This window comes from Podarcis erhardii (assembly GCF_964252035.2).
Source record: "Podarcis erhardii genome assembly, chromosome: 14".
Classification (NCBI taxonomy): Eukaryota; Metazoa; Chordata; class Lepidosauria; order Squamata; family Lacertidae; genus Podarcis; species Podarcis erhardii.
In genome coordinates this window covers 5,783,054-5,801,455 of record NC_138503.1, presented here as the reverse complement: position 1 = coordinate 5,801,455, position 18,402 = coordinate 5,783,054, and the positions used below count along the sequence as shown (strand labels likewise).

General features: G+C 43.0%; 1 protein-coding gene across 6 annotated transcripts in view; it reads left to right on the top strand.

The window, feature by feature from the left end:
• Window positions 1-635: 635 nt before the first annotated feature.
• FAM81A (family with sequence similarity 81 member A) overlaps window positions 636-18,402 on the top strand; it is a 42,959-nt gene continuing 25,192 nt past the window's right edge. The window contains exons 1-3 of one of the 6 annotated variants that reach the window (XM_081839133.1): window positions 636-1,316; window positions 1,577-1,685; window positions 16,670-16,739. In XM_081839133.1, coding sequence (XP_081695259.1) covers window positions 1,263-1,316; window positions 1,577-1,685; window positions 16,670-16,739 — 233 coding nt within the window. In that variant the 5' untranslated portion in view covers window positions 636-1,262. Of the gene's footprint in view, window positions 1,317-1,349; window positions 1,447-1,475; window positions 1,686-16,330; window positions 16,353-16,669; window positions 16,740-18,402 lie in introns of those variants that run through there. The other 5 variants (XM_081839134.1, XM_081839137.1, XM_081839132.1 and 2 more) reach the window with 5 other exon arrangements.

Sequence of the window (18,402 nt, the reverse complement as noted above, 5' to 3'; positions counted from 1 at the left end):
TAATAATAATAATAATTCTCATCTTTGATGTGAAAACCTTGTTGTCAACCTCCCATTTTTCCACTTTTCCAGTGGTTTTTCTTGAGCCCCACCGGCTTTGCCTAAGCACCTGCCTTCAGCCTCTCACATTTGCTGCTCTGAAACTTGATCTCTGCCTGTTTTGAACCCCAAGTGTGAATGATGTCTTTCAGCCTACTTGGATAGGCAGCCAGTCCCAGGACCCGACTGCCTGGAGCAGGCCACTTGCTATAGCCTTGGGGTGTTGGGATGAAACCCCAAATGACAGTTCCCTCCAGTTTTCCCACTGGAGGCACAACCTGCCAGAAATTATCCTGCGTAAGGACCCTTGTGTGTGCTTTTCCATGGGGGAGGGGGGCTTGTGCAGGAGAACTTCCCAAGGGATGATGCTACATGGCTGAGGTTTGTAGCATTTCATGGAGCCCAACATCCTCTTTGTGGGAAGTTTGCCTCAATGGCCCTGCATGGGGTTCCTTTTGTTCTCTGTAAAAAACCAATACTGCCTGTCTTGACTTTGGTTGGCAGCCGTGTTGCTTTGCCACCAGGCCAAACTCTCTCTTACTGGAGGTGGGGGGGGGAGAGGGGGTAATTAATTTCTATGAATGACAGCCCAGAGAAATGTCACCAGGACCTTTTATGTGTACCAACTTCATTTCCTTATAGCCGAGCATTGTGTGCCTGCAGGAATTCTGTGGCGCACATTGAACAGGATATAAGCTTGAGCTATGGGAAGCCAAAGTGTTCTTTCTGTGTCTGTGCTTTGCCTGGATTAGAATTCGTCACAGCTGGCAATGTGCTTTTGAAAAAGGGAAGAAACTGTTCTTCCCCCTGCCAATCTTCTGAGAGAAACTGACCCCGCTAGGAAATAATTGTGGGGTTAAGCCTCTTCAAAGAGGATTTGTATGTGCTGATATTTTGTTCCCTATAAATAAGTTCCTTCTCTCTCTCTCCTCTTGAGGAGGGCCTTGCTTCACGGAGGTTGAGATGCATGTTGCTATAGCGACAGCGTCCTGGCAACAACTCCCAGCTGCTGCTTTGCTTCTTCTTCTCCGAGGCCCAGCCAAGAAGAGCCGAGGGGGCTCCTCGGTTGCCACGCTCCTCGGTTGCCGCGGTGGAGGCAGGAAATCAGCAACAGAGGGGCACCAGTACATCCCAGCTTCAACCTGGCAAGCCTTTAGGTGTGGCTGCTGACCTGAAAAATACCTACACCCCCCCAAACAAGAAGTGTAGTCGAATGTGCTGCTATGATACTCAGAAGCAGATTTGGGGCACTCCAGCCCTGCCCTAACCAGACCCAGGTAAGCAGCCTTGAGAGACAACTTGCTTCCAGTCAGACGTTTAACTTGCATTCGGATGTGGTGAGGCTCCTGGTGTGGACCTTCGGTTCCTTTCTGTCACCATTGCTTCCAACCACCTCCATATTTTCAGGTGTATTGGCACTGAGACCACACGTCTCTCGCATGAGGGTGGGGAAGCAGAGTGGGGGCGGGGAATGAGGGAAGCCTTCGCCGTCGAGACCAGTGGAGACACTGCATGCCGCCTCCTTCCACCATGCCAGGATCCTGACGACTTTTGGTTTTCCGAAGACACGAGTTTGAGGCGACGGGAACAAAGCCATGTTGAATGCTGTCAGCGGGGCCCTGGATGCAGCTGTGGCATGTTCTGTTGTGAGTTTCTTAGGCTGTTGGGGGGATGCTGTTGGGGGGGTGTCTCCCTAGGGAGGGGATGTGTTGTACATTTGTGACTTCTCTCAAAATAGTCAGCGTACGGTGGGGTGGAGGATTAAGAAATGTTCCTTTGAAGATCCAAAATAAACTGGTATCTGAGAGGGAGCATTTCAGTGGGTGACTTGAAACAAACAAATCGACAGCAGGGAGATCTGTGCATTGTATGATGGTGGTGATGAGCTTTTTTGCGCCTTATGACAAGCAGTTTTTGATGGGGCTTCTTTCTTCAGGTATGTTTGCCGTTGTATTAATTGTAATGGGCTGATGTACATACATAAAAAGATGCCTTTTCCGGCTGGGATGAGATGGGCCAAGGCTTATTTTGGTGCCTGAGGTGGGAAATCCAAATAGCACCTTCTCCTCCCCCATTCCTAATGAGGCATGAACTGAGAAGTTCTCCTGCACAAGTTTCCTAGAAATGAATGAGAAGGGCTCCCTTGCTCATCTCTCGTTTGTTTCCATGAGGCTTGGGCAGGAGAACTTGACAGTGGAAGTCTGCAAGTCGGACCCAGGGATGCAGCCCCCTGTTGAGGCACCCCCCCACAGTCAAGGTAAGAGGGAGACGTCTCACTTGCTTGACATTATTCTTACAGTGGGGAGAGATTTCTGCAGTGTCTGAGGGTGGTGGCAGGAATCTCTGCTTAATTATTACTCTCCAACATCGAACATGCTTGTTTGTTCAGTGTTATCCAAAGTTCACCTTCCCAGCAGCAGCGGGATCAGTTGTTGGTAGCCGGCTCAATGGCTGGCCCTGCCAAAGTGGGGAGAGTTGCAAACTCTGTCTTTTCATAACAACATAAGAAGAACCCCGCAGGATCCAGGCAAAGGCCCCTCATGGTCCACCATCCTCTTCTCACAGTGCCCAGAGTGGCTGGGGAGACCTAGCCAGATGGGTGGGTATAAATAATAAATTTATTATTATTATTATTATTATTATTATTATTATTATTATTATTAGTCCACAAGCAGAACCTGAGTGCAAGAGCACTGTTCCATATTTACAGTTCCCAGCAACTGGTATCCAGACCGTGGATACCAGTTGGAGGCAGAGCACAGTCATCCCTGGGGTTTGCCATTCCATCAGCTAGGAGCAGGTTTTCCCCTCCTCCCATCATTAGAAATAGAACATAGAAAACACGTCAGACCATTGGTCCATCAGTATTGTCTACACTGACTGGCAGCGGCTCTCCAGAATTTCAGGCAAGGAGTCTTACCTGGAGATTTGATTCGATTTATTATAACTCTATACTGCTTTTCATTCAAATGAATCCCAAAGTGACTTGCAAACAATAAATAATAACATTATGGAACATCATAGAACATCACAAATGCAGCATAGATCATATAGAAAAATTAACAAATCATCAGTGAAACAATTACAATCTATAAAGCACTGTTAGCAAAGCAGCAACTAAAAAATAAGCTATACGTCACAATTAAAGCAAAAGTCATATTATATGATTAACAAATCAATGCAACATTCGTAGTTTACAAAGCAGCATTAACAAAATAGCAGCCAAAAAATACACTAAGCATTTTTTTTTTAATAAATAATGGTTGTTTTTTAAAAAGGATTTTCATAGTTAACAAGGGTACAAAGCATCTCTCTTTTCTATTCATAGAGTCCTTCCTACAGGTCAGTTACACTAAGCACTGTTAAGTTCTTGGGGCAGCACAGGTGAAACCAGCCACCTGATGGAAAACAGAGTCTCTCTCCCCTCACAGTTGTTCCTCTGGAAACAGCTCCCCTGTAAGATCTCCTAGGGCTGGAGGATGGGGCAAGGCGGGTGGGAAAAGCCATTACTTGCTGGCCAGCACAGAATCTCTCTCCCCTCCATGGAGATGGATTGAAACTTGAACCTTCTGCATGAAAGGAGCAGGTGCTCTACTGTCCATCACTTAACATTTTTCAGCAACAGGTGCTCTCTTCATCACCCCTCCTCTTCCTCCTCCTCCCTCTTTAGTCTGTGGGTCTGTGGGTCAGCTCTCTCCGTTCTGCTGCTAGACTACCTTGAATGATGCCCAACACCTTTACCCAGACAGCTGTTTGTGAAGGCGTCTGTACCTGTAGGTGGGAAGTTCCCAAATTCTCAACTTTTCCCTCTGTCACTTGGAGAGAAGCTTATTTATTAAATAATTTCTTAAACTATTTATGTCCAGCCTTTTGGTTCCGCAACTGAACCTCGGGTGATTTGCAAAACACCACCTGTCACCTTGCTCCACCACTGACAGCTGTGATTAGCAAAGAGAGACTCCTTCTAGCTACAGAGCCCATCCATAAAGCATATCACACTTTGAAAGGCCTTTTAACACCCACCCCAGGATGCTGGACTAAATGGGCCATTGGACTGGTCCAGCAGGCTCTTCTTATGTTGTGTGAAGTGGATACAGTTAACATGCATCTTTTCTTGCTGAGCAAATAGCAAATGCCTGAGCAGCCCCAGAACTGCTGGGAGGGAGGGGTTTTACTCTCTTTCCCTGTCACTATTCAAATAAAAAAACCACATTTTTGTGACACCTATTAGCATTTCAAAGGCAGCCTGCCCCCCTGGTGCTTAGAACCCTCTTCTGTTCCTGAGGCTTTTCTACCAGCTTCCAGAGAGAAGCCTGTGTTATTCTGTTGGAGCAAAAATAACCAAAGGGTCTTGCGGCATCATAAAGCCTAACAAATTTAGCAGAAGTCTTCATTGATGCCACTTCCTCTGAGGCAACTCATCATGCTTCTGATGAAGCAGATTCCACTAGTCCATGGAAGTTCATGCCATAACTAACGTGGTTGCCTTTAATAATTATTAAATCTTAGACCTTCTGCATGCCAAGCTTGTGCTAGTAATGTGACTTCTCAGGAAATAAATTGTACTGGAAAAATTCCCAATGCAAATTAGCCTAATTTGCACTGCGAAATTTCCTGAAGAGCGATAGTGTTCGTTTTACTTGTAAACAAAGCATAAAGGGGGGAACTTTCCAAGCTTCCCTAATATTGTATTTGCTGTTGACCCCCATTTATTGTTACTAATCACCTGATGAAAAAAGGGAAAATTTTCTAACGCACATCACTTGGCATGTGCTGTATATCATCTTCCAAGGCAGGCCCACATAATGTGCCTTGCAGGTAAACTAGCCATGAGGATGCCACAAAATACTTCTTCTTTTGGGGTCTGCAGTGAGGGTTTTGTGCTGGGCTCCCTGAAGTTCATCTCCTCCACCCCTCTGCCTCCTGCACCCACCTTCCCAAACTCCACCAAGTCTTCCCCTCCAGCCCTGCCCAGTGCTGAAGGCTGTGAGCTGAACGCATTTGCTCTTCAACAGCCTGTCTCGAAAGCTAGGAGCTCTTTTGACCAAAGAGATATATTAGACAACTGTAATTGCCACACATCACGTTCTCAGACTTTCAAAATACACCTCAGTAATGGCAGTGTGTGTGAACTGGCAAACTGCATACCTTCCAACATTTCTCTGATGGAATTAGGGATGTCCTAAGGAAAAGCAGGACATTCCAGGATCAAATCAGAAACCGGGACAGCTTCTGTAAATCCAGGTCTGCCCCTGGAAAACAGGGACACTTGGAAGGTCTGAAACTGCACACAGCATGGGACCCCCCACATTAATGCCTCTTGTTTTATTCCCATTTGAATTGAGGAATAAATGCATATTTGCTCTCCCAACCAGTCTGGGCCCTAAAGAGTGATGATGCACAGTAACAACATTGCCACAAGGCATCCCTTTCTCAAAGGCAAGAATGGTGGCAGGGATGTTGTTAAGTTGTGGGTGAACATATCAGACGACACAGCGACTCTTCAAACAGCTCTTGTTTATTCACAGGCCAGAACAGAACTGAACTGAAGGGTTCAGCCATCCTGCTTATATAGAGCTCCACTAGAACGCAACAGTAACCATTTTCTGTAACTATCCAATCACTGAATGTCACTTTCAATCCCTTATTTGCATATGTGGACCTGAGTGAAAACTACAGTATCCCCCTGCTGGCCCAGGGTGAGAACTTCAGTACATGACAGATGTAGCAAAGATAGGAGGGGACAAAGAAGAGAGGCCCTCCCTGGAAAATTGGGAGCATGTGGCCTATTCTTTTCAGGTCTCTCAACCCTCTTCTGCTAGGTACTCTGTATCTCATCTGCCCAACCTCTTGCCTATTTCTCAGCACCCCTTTCCTGCTAATAGTCACTCCCGTCTGCCAGCCCCAATATCTTTTTCTCCTTTTTTAAATTTATGCATTTTACATATCTTAGTACATCAGTTATACAATTGTCATTGTTTATCTTACACTCTGACTTCCATACACATTCCTCCGTGGGGTCTTATTTAGTCCTTGTTAAGCATCTCCTTAATTACCATCCCTCTTCTGCTTATTTTAACTGCTGCTCATATATTTAACCCCACTTGGAAGTTTATCTGATTGTTATATTTCTTTAAATATTCGCCAAAGTATTCCCAGTCTTCTTTTACATCAGACTCATCTTGATTTATTATCTTTGCAATCAACATTGCTAGCTCTGCGTATTATATTAGCTTATTCTGCCAGTCTATTTTTGCGGGACTTATATATAATTTTTTTTTTATTAAGTTGTCAGTTTTACATTTCAAAATAAACATTTTACAAATTTTAAAATATACAATGACTTCCCTTCTTCTCCTTCCATGGTTCATTTTACTTATCATACATTCCTGCATATTTTACTCTAACCATTCAAATCAGTTTTCCACTTTTACAGCAAAAATTATTTACTCTGTTGAATTTATCTTATTGATGCCACTGTTTTCAGCTTTATACATTTATTTTCCATATTTTCAATAAATGTTTTCCACTCTTCTTTAATTATATGTTTTTCTTGCTCTCTTATTCTGTGTGTTAAATCTGCAAATTCTGCATATTCTGTCAACTTAAATTGCCAGTCCTCTTTGGTTGGGACCTCACTCACTTTCAATTTTGGGGCTAACAAAACACGGGCTGCAGTCGTTGCATACATAAATAAGCTTTTCTGACACCTAGGAATTTCTGTTTGGGCTATTCTCAATAAAAAGAACTTGGGGGAGGGTTGGGGGGGAAGTAATTTTAAACATATTTTTTTCATTTCATTATAAATCATTTCCCAATACCCTTTTACCTTTTTACATGTCCACCACATGTGAAAAAAGGTTCCCTCCACTTCTTTACTCTTCCAACATGGATCTGATTCTGTTTTATAAATCTTAGCCAACCTACTCAGAGTTAAATACAATCTATGGATCATTTTCAAATAATTCTCTTTCAATTAATAACATGCAGTAAATTTCAGGTCACTTTCCCAAAGTTTCTCCCAGAGGTTAAGATGTATATTGTGTCCTATAACTATGTGTCACTGAAACTTTAACAAGCTCGTCTTTTGTTTCCCATTCTAATAAAAAAATTATACATTTTAGACAGAAGTTTATCATTTTGTAAGTGTTCTTTTTTGAATTGTGAACGTTAGTCCATAAACCCATTCTTTCTATCTAATTTAAACATGTTGTGTATTTGGTGATATTGCAATCAATCTATAACTTGGCTCCTTAAGTTTTCCATTGATTTCAGTTTGGGTTCCACACCCCCCCCCCCGTAAAATCCAGCAGTTCCCTATAAGATTCCCATTGTCTATCCATATTAACTCTATTAATTGTAATTGCTTTGATGTGAGATAGCCATAAAGGTGTTTTTCTTTCCAGCATATTTATATATTTTCCCCAGACTCTATATAGATTCTTCCTAAGAATGTGGTTCATTAAACTCATAGGTTTTAGCCTTCCCATACCAAAGACATACATGTCAGCCAAATTTTAAATCATGACCCTCTAAATCTTAGTTTGCATTGTCCAATACAATCCATTCTTTTAACCTATGCAAACAACCTCCCTCATAATACAATTGCAAATCTGGCAGGGCAAAGCCTCCTCTTTCTTTTGTATCTGTCAGGATACAAAATATTTTATTATTGGCTTCTCCCCTTGCCAGATAAATTTAGAGACCTCTTTTTCCAATTTTTGAAGCAGCTTGAATGATTTACAATCAGGATTGATTGGAATAAAATCAGCATCCTAGGGAGTATATTCATTTTAATGGCTGAAATTCTATCTATCAGGGAGAATTTCATTCTCCCCCATATCTCCAACTCTTTCTTAACCTCTTTCCACAATTTAATATAATTATTTTCAAATAGGTTGAGCTTTCTTACTGTCAGCCAAATTCCTAAATACTTAATTTTTTTGCCTATTTTTAAACCAGACATCCTTTCTAAAAAATTTTTTGACTGCTCTTCCATGTTTTAACCAACATTTTGGTTTTATTTGAGTTTATTTTGAAACCCAACACTTCTCCAAACCTTTAAATTTGTTCTAATGCTTAGAGAACGCTCTCCAAAGGTTGTTCTAGTGTCAACACCACGTCACAAATGCCCTTAATTTATAGACTCTACGCCCCACCTCAAAACCTTTAATTTCCCCTTTTCTCGTTATATTCTGAAGCAGTATTTCTAATGTCATAACAAACAGGGACAGCCTTGTCTCGTTCCTTTTTCTATTTGGCATTTGTCTGAAATAATATAATTTATTACTATATTTGCAGATTGATCAGTATAGATTGTTTTAATTCCTCCTAGGAAAGAATTACTTATTTCCATTTTCTCTAAAACCTTAATCATAAATGACCATGAAATGTTGTCAAAAGCTTTATCTGCATCTAGGAAGATTAACGCAGCCTGTTTTTAATTTCTTACTTCCACGTACGCTATTAAGTTAATTACATTTACTTACAGCCTGGTCTCTATGGACTGACTCAGTCAATGTTCGTTTCAATCTTTTAGCCAATATTGTAGCAAATTGTTCGTAGTCACAATTCAATAATGAAATAGGTCTGTAATTTTTAGTTTTTGTTAGGTCACTGTCTTATTTGTGGATCAAAGTAACGATGCATCTTTCCATGAAGCTGGAACTACTCCTGTCACCAAAATTCCCTTCAAGGTGTCCTTAAGTGGTTCTACAGCGGTACCTCGGGTTACAGACGCTTCAGGTTACAGACTCCACTAACCCAGAAATAGTTCCTTGGGTTAAGAACTTTGCTTCAGGATGAAAACAGAAATTGCGTAGCGGCGGCACAGCAGCAGCGGGAGGCCCCATTAGCTAAAGTGTTACCTCAGGTTAAGAACAGTTTCAGGTTAAGAACGGACCTCCAGAACGAATTAAGTTCTTAACCCAAGGTACCACTGTATAAGTATATCCTGAAACTTTTAATTAAAAAATGGCTGTAAGTCCATCTGGTCCCGGTGCTTTTCCCATATTTATTCAGTTTATTGCCATTTGCAATTCCGATATCGATTTGGGTGCATTCAAAATTTGCCAGTTTTCCTTAGATACTCTGTTAAGTGTTACAGTCACTTAAATAAGAGTCCATTTTCTTAAAGTCCTCTTTCTCACAACAATATAATGAAATATAATATTTTTCAAATGCTTTCCTTATCTCTTTTCAGCTAGTCAAATGCTTATCGTCATCTACAATATTATTTATTGTGCTATTTTTTTCTTTCTTTTTTGAGTTGCCATGCTAACAATTTACGTGGTTTGTTAGCAAATTCAAAAAAAATCTGTTTCATTAATTTAATTTTCATCTCAATCTCTTGATTAACTAACAGCAAAAATTGTGCTTGCAGTATTTTAATTGCTTGACACACATCTTTATCCTTTGGTTTTGCAATTAACTTCTCCTTATTCAATAAGGCATCTAATATGTCCTGCTTCTTTTTTTCCCTTTCTCTTTTTTTGGAAAGTATTTTGTTGAATTAGGAAACCTCTCACCACTCCCTTACTGGCATCCCATACTACAATTAAATCTGTTTCTTTATTTAGATTGAGGTAAAAAAAATTCTTGTAAGGGAGTGTTGCCCCTTACTCATAATTTGTTCATTTTGCAATACCACATCATTTACCTTCCACCTAAATGAAGAACATTTCCCTCCTGTTATTGTCATAAAGATGCCATTGTGATTGGATAATATCTTAGGTTGAATTTCTACCTTTTTTACCCTAGTTGTTAACTCTTTCAAAGCCAATAAAATGTGTATTCTGCTTGAAGAATTGTTTGCATTTGAGAAAAAAGTAAATTTGTGTTCTAATGGATGCTTAAGTCGCCATAGGTCAGTTAAGTCAAAATTGGACACCATATCAAAAAAGGCATTTGGCAATTTCCCTTATTTTGAATCTGTTTTCCGTACCGTTCTATCTAGATCAAGGGAAATGACACAATTAAAATCACTCATCATTATTATTTTACTATCACACAAATCAAACAATTTCTCTTCCAGTTTGTTTGTTTTTTAATCAGTTTTCCGTTCATTGGGGGCATAAATTCCGACTACAGTAATTGGTTCTCCATCTAGTCTCACTTCAATAACCATCATTCTGCCTTCCTCACCTTTAAAGATGAATTTAGGATCTAGTTTGGGGCTAACATACATAATTACCCCTCCCTTTTTGGTTTTATCAGAAGAGATAAACTCTTGCTCCAGACCTTTATTTGTTATTTATTTATAAATATTTATTTATTAGTATTTTCTATGTTGTCTTTTTATATGTGTGTCCTGCAAGCAAATGATGTCTAATTTCTACTTTGACACTATATGCACTATTTTATTCATTTTCATTTAACTATTTAGTCCATTTACATTCTATGAAATAAATATAAGATCCATATTCTATTACCGTATTTTTCGCTCTATAACATGCACCTGACCATAACACGCACATAGTTTTTAGAGGAGGAAAACAAGGGAAAAAAATTCTGAATGAAACAGTGGATGTATCATTTTTGTGCTTCATGCTGTGGCCACAGACATGTGATTTGACGGTGAGTTTGGGGTAGCCCAATGCAAAAATCCTGAGAATCCATGTGGATCTGTGCTTTGTAACCACGTTTTTGCACCATTGTGGCCCCAGACAACAGTGGGTGTGTGATTTTTTTGGTGCAGGCTGTAGCCATGGACATGCTATGTGATCTGATGGTGAATTTGGGGTGACCCAATGCAAAGATCCTGAGGATCCATGTGGATCCATGCTTTGTAACCACATTTTTGCACCATTGCAGCCCCAGGCAACAGTGGGTGCGTGATTTTTTTTGGTGCAGGCTGTAGCCATGGACATGCTATGTGATCTGATGGTGAATTTGGGGTGATCCAATGCAAAGATCCTGAGGATCCATGTGGATCTGTACTTTGTAACCACGTTTAAGTTTGGAGGGAAGGAAAAACACAGAAGGGACAAGGAGCATGAGAGGGGTGTGCAGAGAAGCAGCTGGCTAACAATGCAGGAGAGAGGTTTAACGGGAGGGAGGAAAGGAAGGCAAAAGTTCCCCCCCCAAGCCAGCCCCCCCCCTCTCTCTCCCACCCACCTGCATGTTGTCCGGCTGCCTGCAAGTCCCTAGAATGCTGGACGCAGCAGCACCGGAGCACGGAGAGGAGGAGGTGGTGGCTGTCGGCTGCACTCCTAGTCAACAGAACCTGAGCCGGGTGGGCTGGAGCCTGCGCGCAGTGTGGCTAGGAAGGAATTAGAAGGAAGGACGCGATCCTTTCCTTTCCCTTCTGCTTGCCAGGAGGGCAGGGGATTTCCCTGCTCTTTGTTGCTTTTGAGCAAACACAGCAACCAAAAACAGAAGCGGGTGGGCAGTAAGACTCTGAGGCAGAATGCAGGAAAGCAGCAGCCTCGCTTCTGCAGCCTTCCCTCCTCCGTGACGCGTGATCTGATTTTTGCCCCTGCACTCGGGCCATTCGGCTCCAGGGACCACACATTCGCTCAATAACACGCACAGACATTTCCCCTTACTTTTTAGGAGAAAAAATGTGCGTGTTATAGAGCGAAAATTACGGTATATCTTATTTATCATATATATATATATATATATATACACACACACACACACACACACACATATATATTTTTTGACAGTTCTAGTTTTCCTTCTACCCCTTCCCTCTTTACTGTTTATCCTCTTCTTCTTCCTTATCTTCTTCTTCTTATTCTCCATGCTCAATCCCAAAGTCTCACCACAAAGGCATTACAAAGGCATGTACTTTCACTGGTGCTACACACCTTTATTTTTTACCTTCATAAGTATAGGAAATCCCTTCAGGTCATTCCCGTCTGAAGCGGAATTTTATCTTTTTAAGGGCTTCTGTCAAAAAATTGTAATCTCTCTCTTTTCAGCAGTTTTACTGGAATGTCTTTTAAAATTATAATCCTTCATCATCTATTTCAATACCTCCATAATATGTCTGGAGCACTCTGTCTTTGATACTTCTAGAATTAAAAAGGACCCTGGAAAGATTTTCTTCTTAGCATATGGAAATTTAACCCTGAACGCACACTCAATAGCTGTATCCACGTCCTGTTGTTGCATCTCAAGCAAAGACACAAGTGCTTCGGTTATTTTATCCCTTATTGCTACATCTGATTGCTGAGAAATAGATCTGAATCTCAAAAGCATCGCTTTTTGCCTTAATTCAATTAACACCAAATTATCCACTGTTAATTCCTGAGTTGCTCTGGCTGCCACAACTTCCTCTAGCATCTTTTCCTGTTCCTTCCTTATTTCTTTATTTTCCTCTTTATTTATTTGGACTGCATCTTGAAGAGTTTGCAGTTTTCTCCAAATTACTTGTTTTACTTGCAAGAGCCTTTATTTTTGTTGATAATTCACCTACCACTTAGGTGTGGCTTTGAAGATCTTTCCGCATTTCCATCATTACCTCCACAAGGTCCATATTTGGTTCTCCCTCTTGGATAAAGCCTTTCCTTGATTGGCCAGGTGTCAATGCCAGATTCTTCTTTTGTGAGGCTATTTTATTAGCCAGGAAAATAATATATATATAATTCCACAGGTGATAACCACCATGGTGTTTTCCTTTCTAAAAGATCCTTATACCTTATCCAAACTGTATAAACTCCTCCTTACTATATGATTTAGGAACCCTCTATGTCAGGGGTCAGCAGAGGGCCAGTCCACTGTCCCTCATACCTTGTTGGGGGCCGGACTATATTTTTTTTTGGGGGGGGGGTGAATGAATTCCTATGCCCCACAAAAAAACCCAGAGATGCATTTTAAATAAAAGGACATATCCTACTCGTGTAAAAACACGCTGATCCCCAGAACGTCCACGGGCTGGATTTAGAAGGCGATTGGGCTGGATCCGGCCCCTGGGCCTTAGTTTACCTACCCATGCTCTATGTACTTTAACTTTGTCATACCATAAGTACGCATGCCAACCGTATCTTAAGTCAAACCCCTCCAAGTTCAACAGGCTAGCTATCTTTTTCTCCTGTCTAGCAAAGGACCTCTCACTCATCTCTCATAAGCAGCACTGCCTGTTGGCAGTCTGTTGCTGATACCTCTCCCCTAAGCATCTGGAGAATTCCATGGCATCCCCAGAATCTTAGTCAACAGCTTGTGGGATGGGGGCTGACAGGCAACAGGCAATTTCATCTAATGTATATGGTGTTCCTACAGGCATGGGAGCAGCCCTATTTTCAAAAGCTCTCTCCAAGAGAGGTGGTATCATTTTGAGCAAGTCTCTCTTTTCCATGCAGTGCTTGGGAATCGTGGCCTTGGTTAATAGACAAGCAGTATCTTGTGATGTTTTGCAGGATATCCCTTGTGGGCTTTTTTTCTCTGCAAAGCTGACACTTCCATTGAAATAACCCCTCTGTTCCCTTTCCATCTGTGCACCATATTGCATCATGTTTAATCAGTAATCCCCAAGCAGTCCTCCTGATGGCACATCCTGCCAGGTTTCAGTGGGTGTTTCAGTGTTTTCAGAGCATGTGAGATCAGCCTCAGAGCAAATGGCCTCTGAGGTGGCAAGTGGGACTCCAGTCTGGCTTTTCTTTTCTTTTTTGGTAGCAGGCCTTGGTGACTATCTAATCTTTGTGAATTCCATTCAGAAAGCAAAGCGGTGAGGGCCAGAGTCTGGTTTAATTTTATATTGCAGGTTATTGTGCTGGAATGAAATGAGCCTTTGATTATGATGATTTGCATAGTGCCGACTGTGTGCTTTACAATGAATGGGTGTGAAAGGTCCCTGTCCTCAAGAGGCTTGCAATCTAAAGCAGATACAGGGGAACAATGTAAGGTGTTTAGGTGGTAGATGGGCCAGGACAAAAAGTGGTTTGAGCTACCTCCTTTTCCCTCCCTCTCTTCCCCACCCAGCAGGCTGCTGGGGGACAGCCAGGAGTCTGTCTCCAGGGGTCCAAGCTGGTCACTTGCAGAGGGCTCTCCCTCCTTCTGTTGCTCCATCAGCTCCCCTCCCATTTATTTCTCTTTCTTGCTTTCCTTCTCCACAGTCACATGAAAGTTGGCTGAGAGGCAGAAAGAAAGTAGGCTGGAATGGGAACCTATGGTCCATCAGAGTAAGATCTGGACATTTTCCAGGAAGGTATCTGGGCAGTAGCTTCTGACCAGCGGGCAAGAAAGGAACATGGGCTTGAGAAAGGGGAGCAAAATCAAATCAAAAGCCAAAGAGATAGAAAAGGCCCAGAAGTCACCTTCAAAAGGCTTGACATCAGCCTATGGGATGGGACGTTTAAAATGTATATATTATTTTAAACTTCTTAATCACACAGCGCTGTAGAGCAGTACTGGTGTACCCTTATGAGGCTTTGCCCTTGGGTGGGAAAAATATTGCGCCTGGGAAAGGGAAGTGGGAGTCAACAGACACTCAAGGAATAGTTTTGGAGAAAAGGCTTTTATTTCTACCATCCATGAACTGGTAGAAGGAGCAAGTGTGATAGTCCACAAAAGCATGCACGAAGTTCACAGTTCTGTGCACAAGCAGTTTCCAGTTCCCTCCTCCTTTCTCCTCCCTCAGGAGTCCTCTGAGCATGAACAGAAAGCTGTCTTGGGACTCTTGGACTCTTGGCACCCTTCCCAGGAAAGGGGTTTCAGAGTGTTCAGATATGTTTCAATCTCTTGTTCTGGCATGGTTCCCGGACAGAAAGTAAGTTGCAATGTGGTTCTTTAGCAAGGCCAGAAGGCATCAGAAAGGCCTGAGAAACAATGGACTGTTCTCTACCTTTGTTACAGCAGAGTGGAATGTTTCTGATGCTTAGCTAATGCCTTTTAGCTGCTGAGAAAAATGATTTTGAAAAGCTCTGAGAAGCTTTGAGCCTGCTTTGGTGGGGGGTGACTTCGGGCCTAGGTGAGGTCACCTGTCCTCACCTTCTTTCACTGGAGCTGTTCTCTCCCCCCCCCCTCCCCTGCTACTGGGCACCTCAACTCTGACCAAATTCACACCATACTTTTAAAGCACAATGATACTACTTTGAATCAACATGGCTTCCCCTCATGAATTCTGGGAGCTGTAGTTTGTTAAGCGTTCTGGGAGTTGTGAGGAGGCCCATATTTCCCTTACAGAGTTCCAGTTCTAGAGTTCCCTGTGAAGAGAGATTGACAGTTAAGCCACTCTGAGAATTGTAGCTCTGTGGGGGGAATAGGGGTCTCTTAACAACTCTCAGCACTCTTAACGGACTACAGCTCCCAGAATTCTTTGAGGGAAGCCATGAGTGTTTCAGTGGTATTCATAGGACTTTAAATGTGTGGTGTGAAGGTGGTCCCAGAGGCACAGAGGAAGGAGAAGTTAGTGGTGGCGGAGGGGGAAGGTGAGGCAGGGGCAACTAGGTGTCTCCTCTGCCGCGGGCCTGGCTGGGCCCATCTCTGCCACCACCATCTTCTCCCTTTCAAGGCCTCTCAGCATCCTCAAAAAACAAAGGAAACGTGTGTCTTGCCTCCAGAATAATTGTGTTTATTGTAACCAAACGGTGAATCAAGCTCATACAAGCAATTCACTAAGATTTATTTCCTCTGGTGACAGCTCTAAAGCATATAGATAAAAAAAAGAAGAAGATGTAAACACTGCAAGGACAGCTACATAAGATATTCCCCAGTATGTTTTTTATTGTGTTCTTTACTGAATTTATATACTGCCCTATACCTGCAGGTCACAGGATAACATCAGAATATAAAACCACAAAAGGCATAATCAAATAATTAAAAAACAATCATCACCACCACCCAACACATTTTTAAAGGGCATAATATGTCAATCAAATCAACCAAAGGCCTGGTTAAAGAGGAACGTTTTTGCCTGGTGCTTAAAGATGTATAATGAAGGCTCCAGGCAAACCTCCCTGGGGAGAACATTCCACAGGCGGGGAGCCACTGCAGAAAAGACCCGCTTGTGTGTTGCCAGCCTCTGGATCTCTCAGACTCTCTGCCCTGGGACACCAGCCCAAACCAGGATTCTGCAATTGCTCTGGCTGAGATTCTGGAAGTGGACTGGCCATGCTATAGTCCTAGCTCAATCTATTTCTCAATAAATGGGCTGTTGCTCGGGGGAGCACACTTCTTTGCAGGCTCCTCATTTCAGTCCCTAGCAGCACCTCCAGCTAGGGCTGGGAGATACCCAACCCCAAAATCTTAGAGAACCAGGGCTGCCCATCAGGACATGGGCCTGCTCCTGACTCAATATTAGCAGACCTTCCTGTATCCCATCAGAGTGCCAGGGCCTAACACATCTTCTTTTGGACCTCTGCACACAGGTATGTTTTACCTGCATGTTCAATACGGGAACAGCGTTCTCATGTAGTGTAGGCCTAAGGCTCTTTGGTGCAATGCCAGGGGTCTTGGCCCATGTGTTACTCCCATGTGTTTTGCTTCTGCCCAACCCATGTTGCAGATAATCCTGGGAGCCTCCACAAGCCACTGCCTTCTCCATGGGTGCTGCCTTGGCTGTGCAGATTCCAAAAGTGCCCTCCAACAGTGGCATTGCTGGCATGAAGTGGCTGTTCTGTGCCAGCTATAAACAGATGAATAATTTAACTGCTTCAGTCATATTGTGTTGCTGTTTCCCCAACAGGCATAAATTCTTGGAAAGAGAGGATGGCACAGCGAAGCCCAATATTCTCCACACTCGGCCCAACTGAAAGGTATCCTGAGGCGTGTGAGGGAACTGCTTTGATGGGGTGGCAGAGGGTGTGTGTGTGTGTATGATTTGAAATATTTATTTACTGAAGGCTTCCCAGACCCGGTAGCCCCCTCCATATGTTGCTGGGCTCCAGCCTGCATCACTGCCAACCATTGAATGTACTTGCTGGGAATGATGGGAGTTGGAGGTCAAACAACATTTGGTGAGGAAGGCCCATCCTTCCATGGAGCTCTTACAGGGTCAGAACAAATCTCAGGGGCAAAAGGACAGGTGCTTTGCTTGCAGAACATCCCAGGTTCAGGGCATGTCAGGAAACACACAGGGTTCATGTTTCCCCACTATGGTGCATTTTCAGGTTTAGTTCAGCTGAGTGTGAGAGGGGCCAAAAGAGGACTTGCCTGTTTGGACCCAAAGACTTTTGCCCATTGCTAAAGAGCAGCCATGAGAGAGGGCCTCTTGCCTTCCAGCTCTCTTTGTAGGCTTCTTCCTGATAATGTTTGATTGGCTGATGTGGGAAGGAGGATGCTGGGTTCAATGGATCTTGGTTAGGGCTGATTGATATATCATCCAAACTGGTTTGAAGTCCATATCGTGATATCAGTTTCATAATTTTTGACCTGGCAATACATCGCAAATCATGATGTGTGTGTTTGTGTGTGTGCTATGCAGGAATCACAATGTGGGGAAAACCATGCTGCCAGCCAATGCCTCTACATTGCTCCATCCTTATTTCAGACATCGTGATATATCACAATGTTTAGTTGGTGATGTATCACGATGTTGAAAACCAGATATCACCCAGCCTTAATCTTGTCTCTGGCAGGACACTTCCTAAGAGCCACAAATGCACCAATGCCCATCTGGCAGTGGAATCAGTAGCAGGCCAAGATCTGAGCACAGAGGTGTATTCGAAGGAGGACTAGGCCAAGGATGCATTTGGCTGCAGAACAAGTGGATAGGAAACATGGGACAAAAGCAGCCAAAATGATCAAGGGGATGGAACAACTCCCATATGAAGAAAGGTTGCAGTATTTGGCGGGGTTTTGGTTTAGAGAAAAGGCAAGTAAGGGGTGACATGATAGATGTGTATAATAGAGGATTAGACAAATTCATGTCGGAGAAAGCTATTAATGGCTACTAGCCATCATGGTTCTGCTCTGCCTCCATCGTGAGAGGCATTTATGCTTCTGAATCCAGTTGCTGGGAACCATGGGAGGGGCAGATGCTCATGTGCTCAGGTCCTGCTTGTGACTTTTCCAGAGGCATCTGGTTGGTCACTGTGAGAACAGGGTCCTGGACTACATGGGCCACTTTCTGCCAGTCCCAGGAGGCTCTTCTTAGGTTCTTACAACTGGCCGGCACACATGGAGACAGAAGAGGAACAAGTACTGATGCTTGGAGAGACTAAAAGCCACATAGGCAAGGCCAGAATTTGGCTCTTGCTGAGGTGAAGATCTGAGCCTGACCCAAAATCAATTTTCACCAGTCCAGATGAGGGGAACTGATTCAGTACCAGGTGTGTGGATCCCTTCTGGTCCTTGGGAGCATAATCCTGCTCCTCTCATGGCTCACAACAATGCTGCACAATACATAGAGCAATGCACATCCTGGCTGATTCTGGTGCACAATAAACAGTTAATTATAATGGCTTGAGCAGTGTAGTG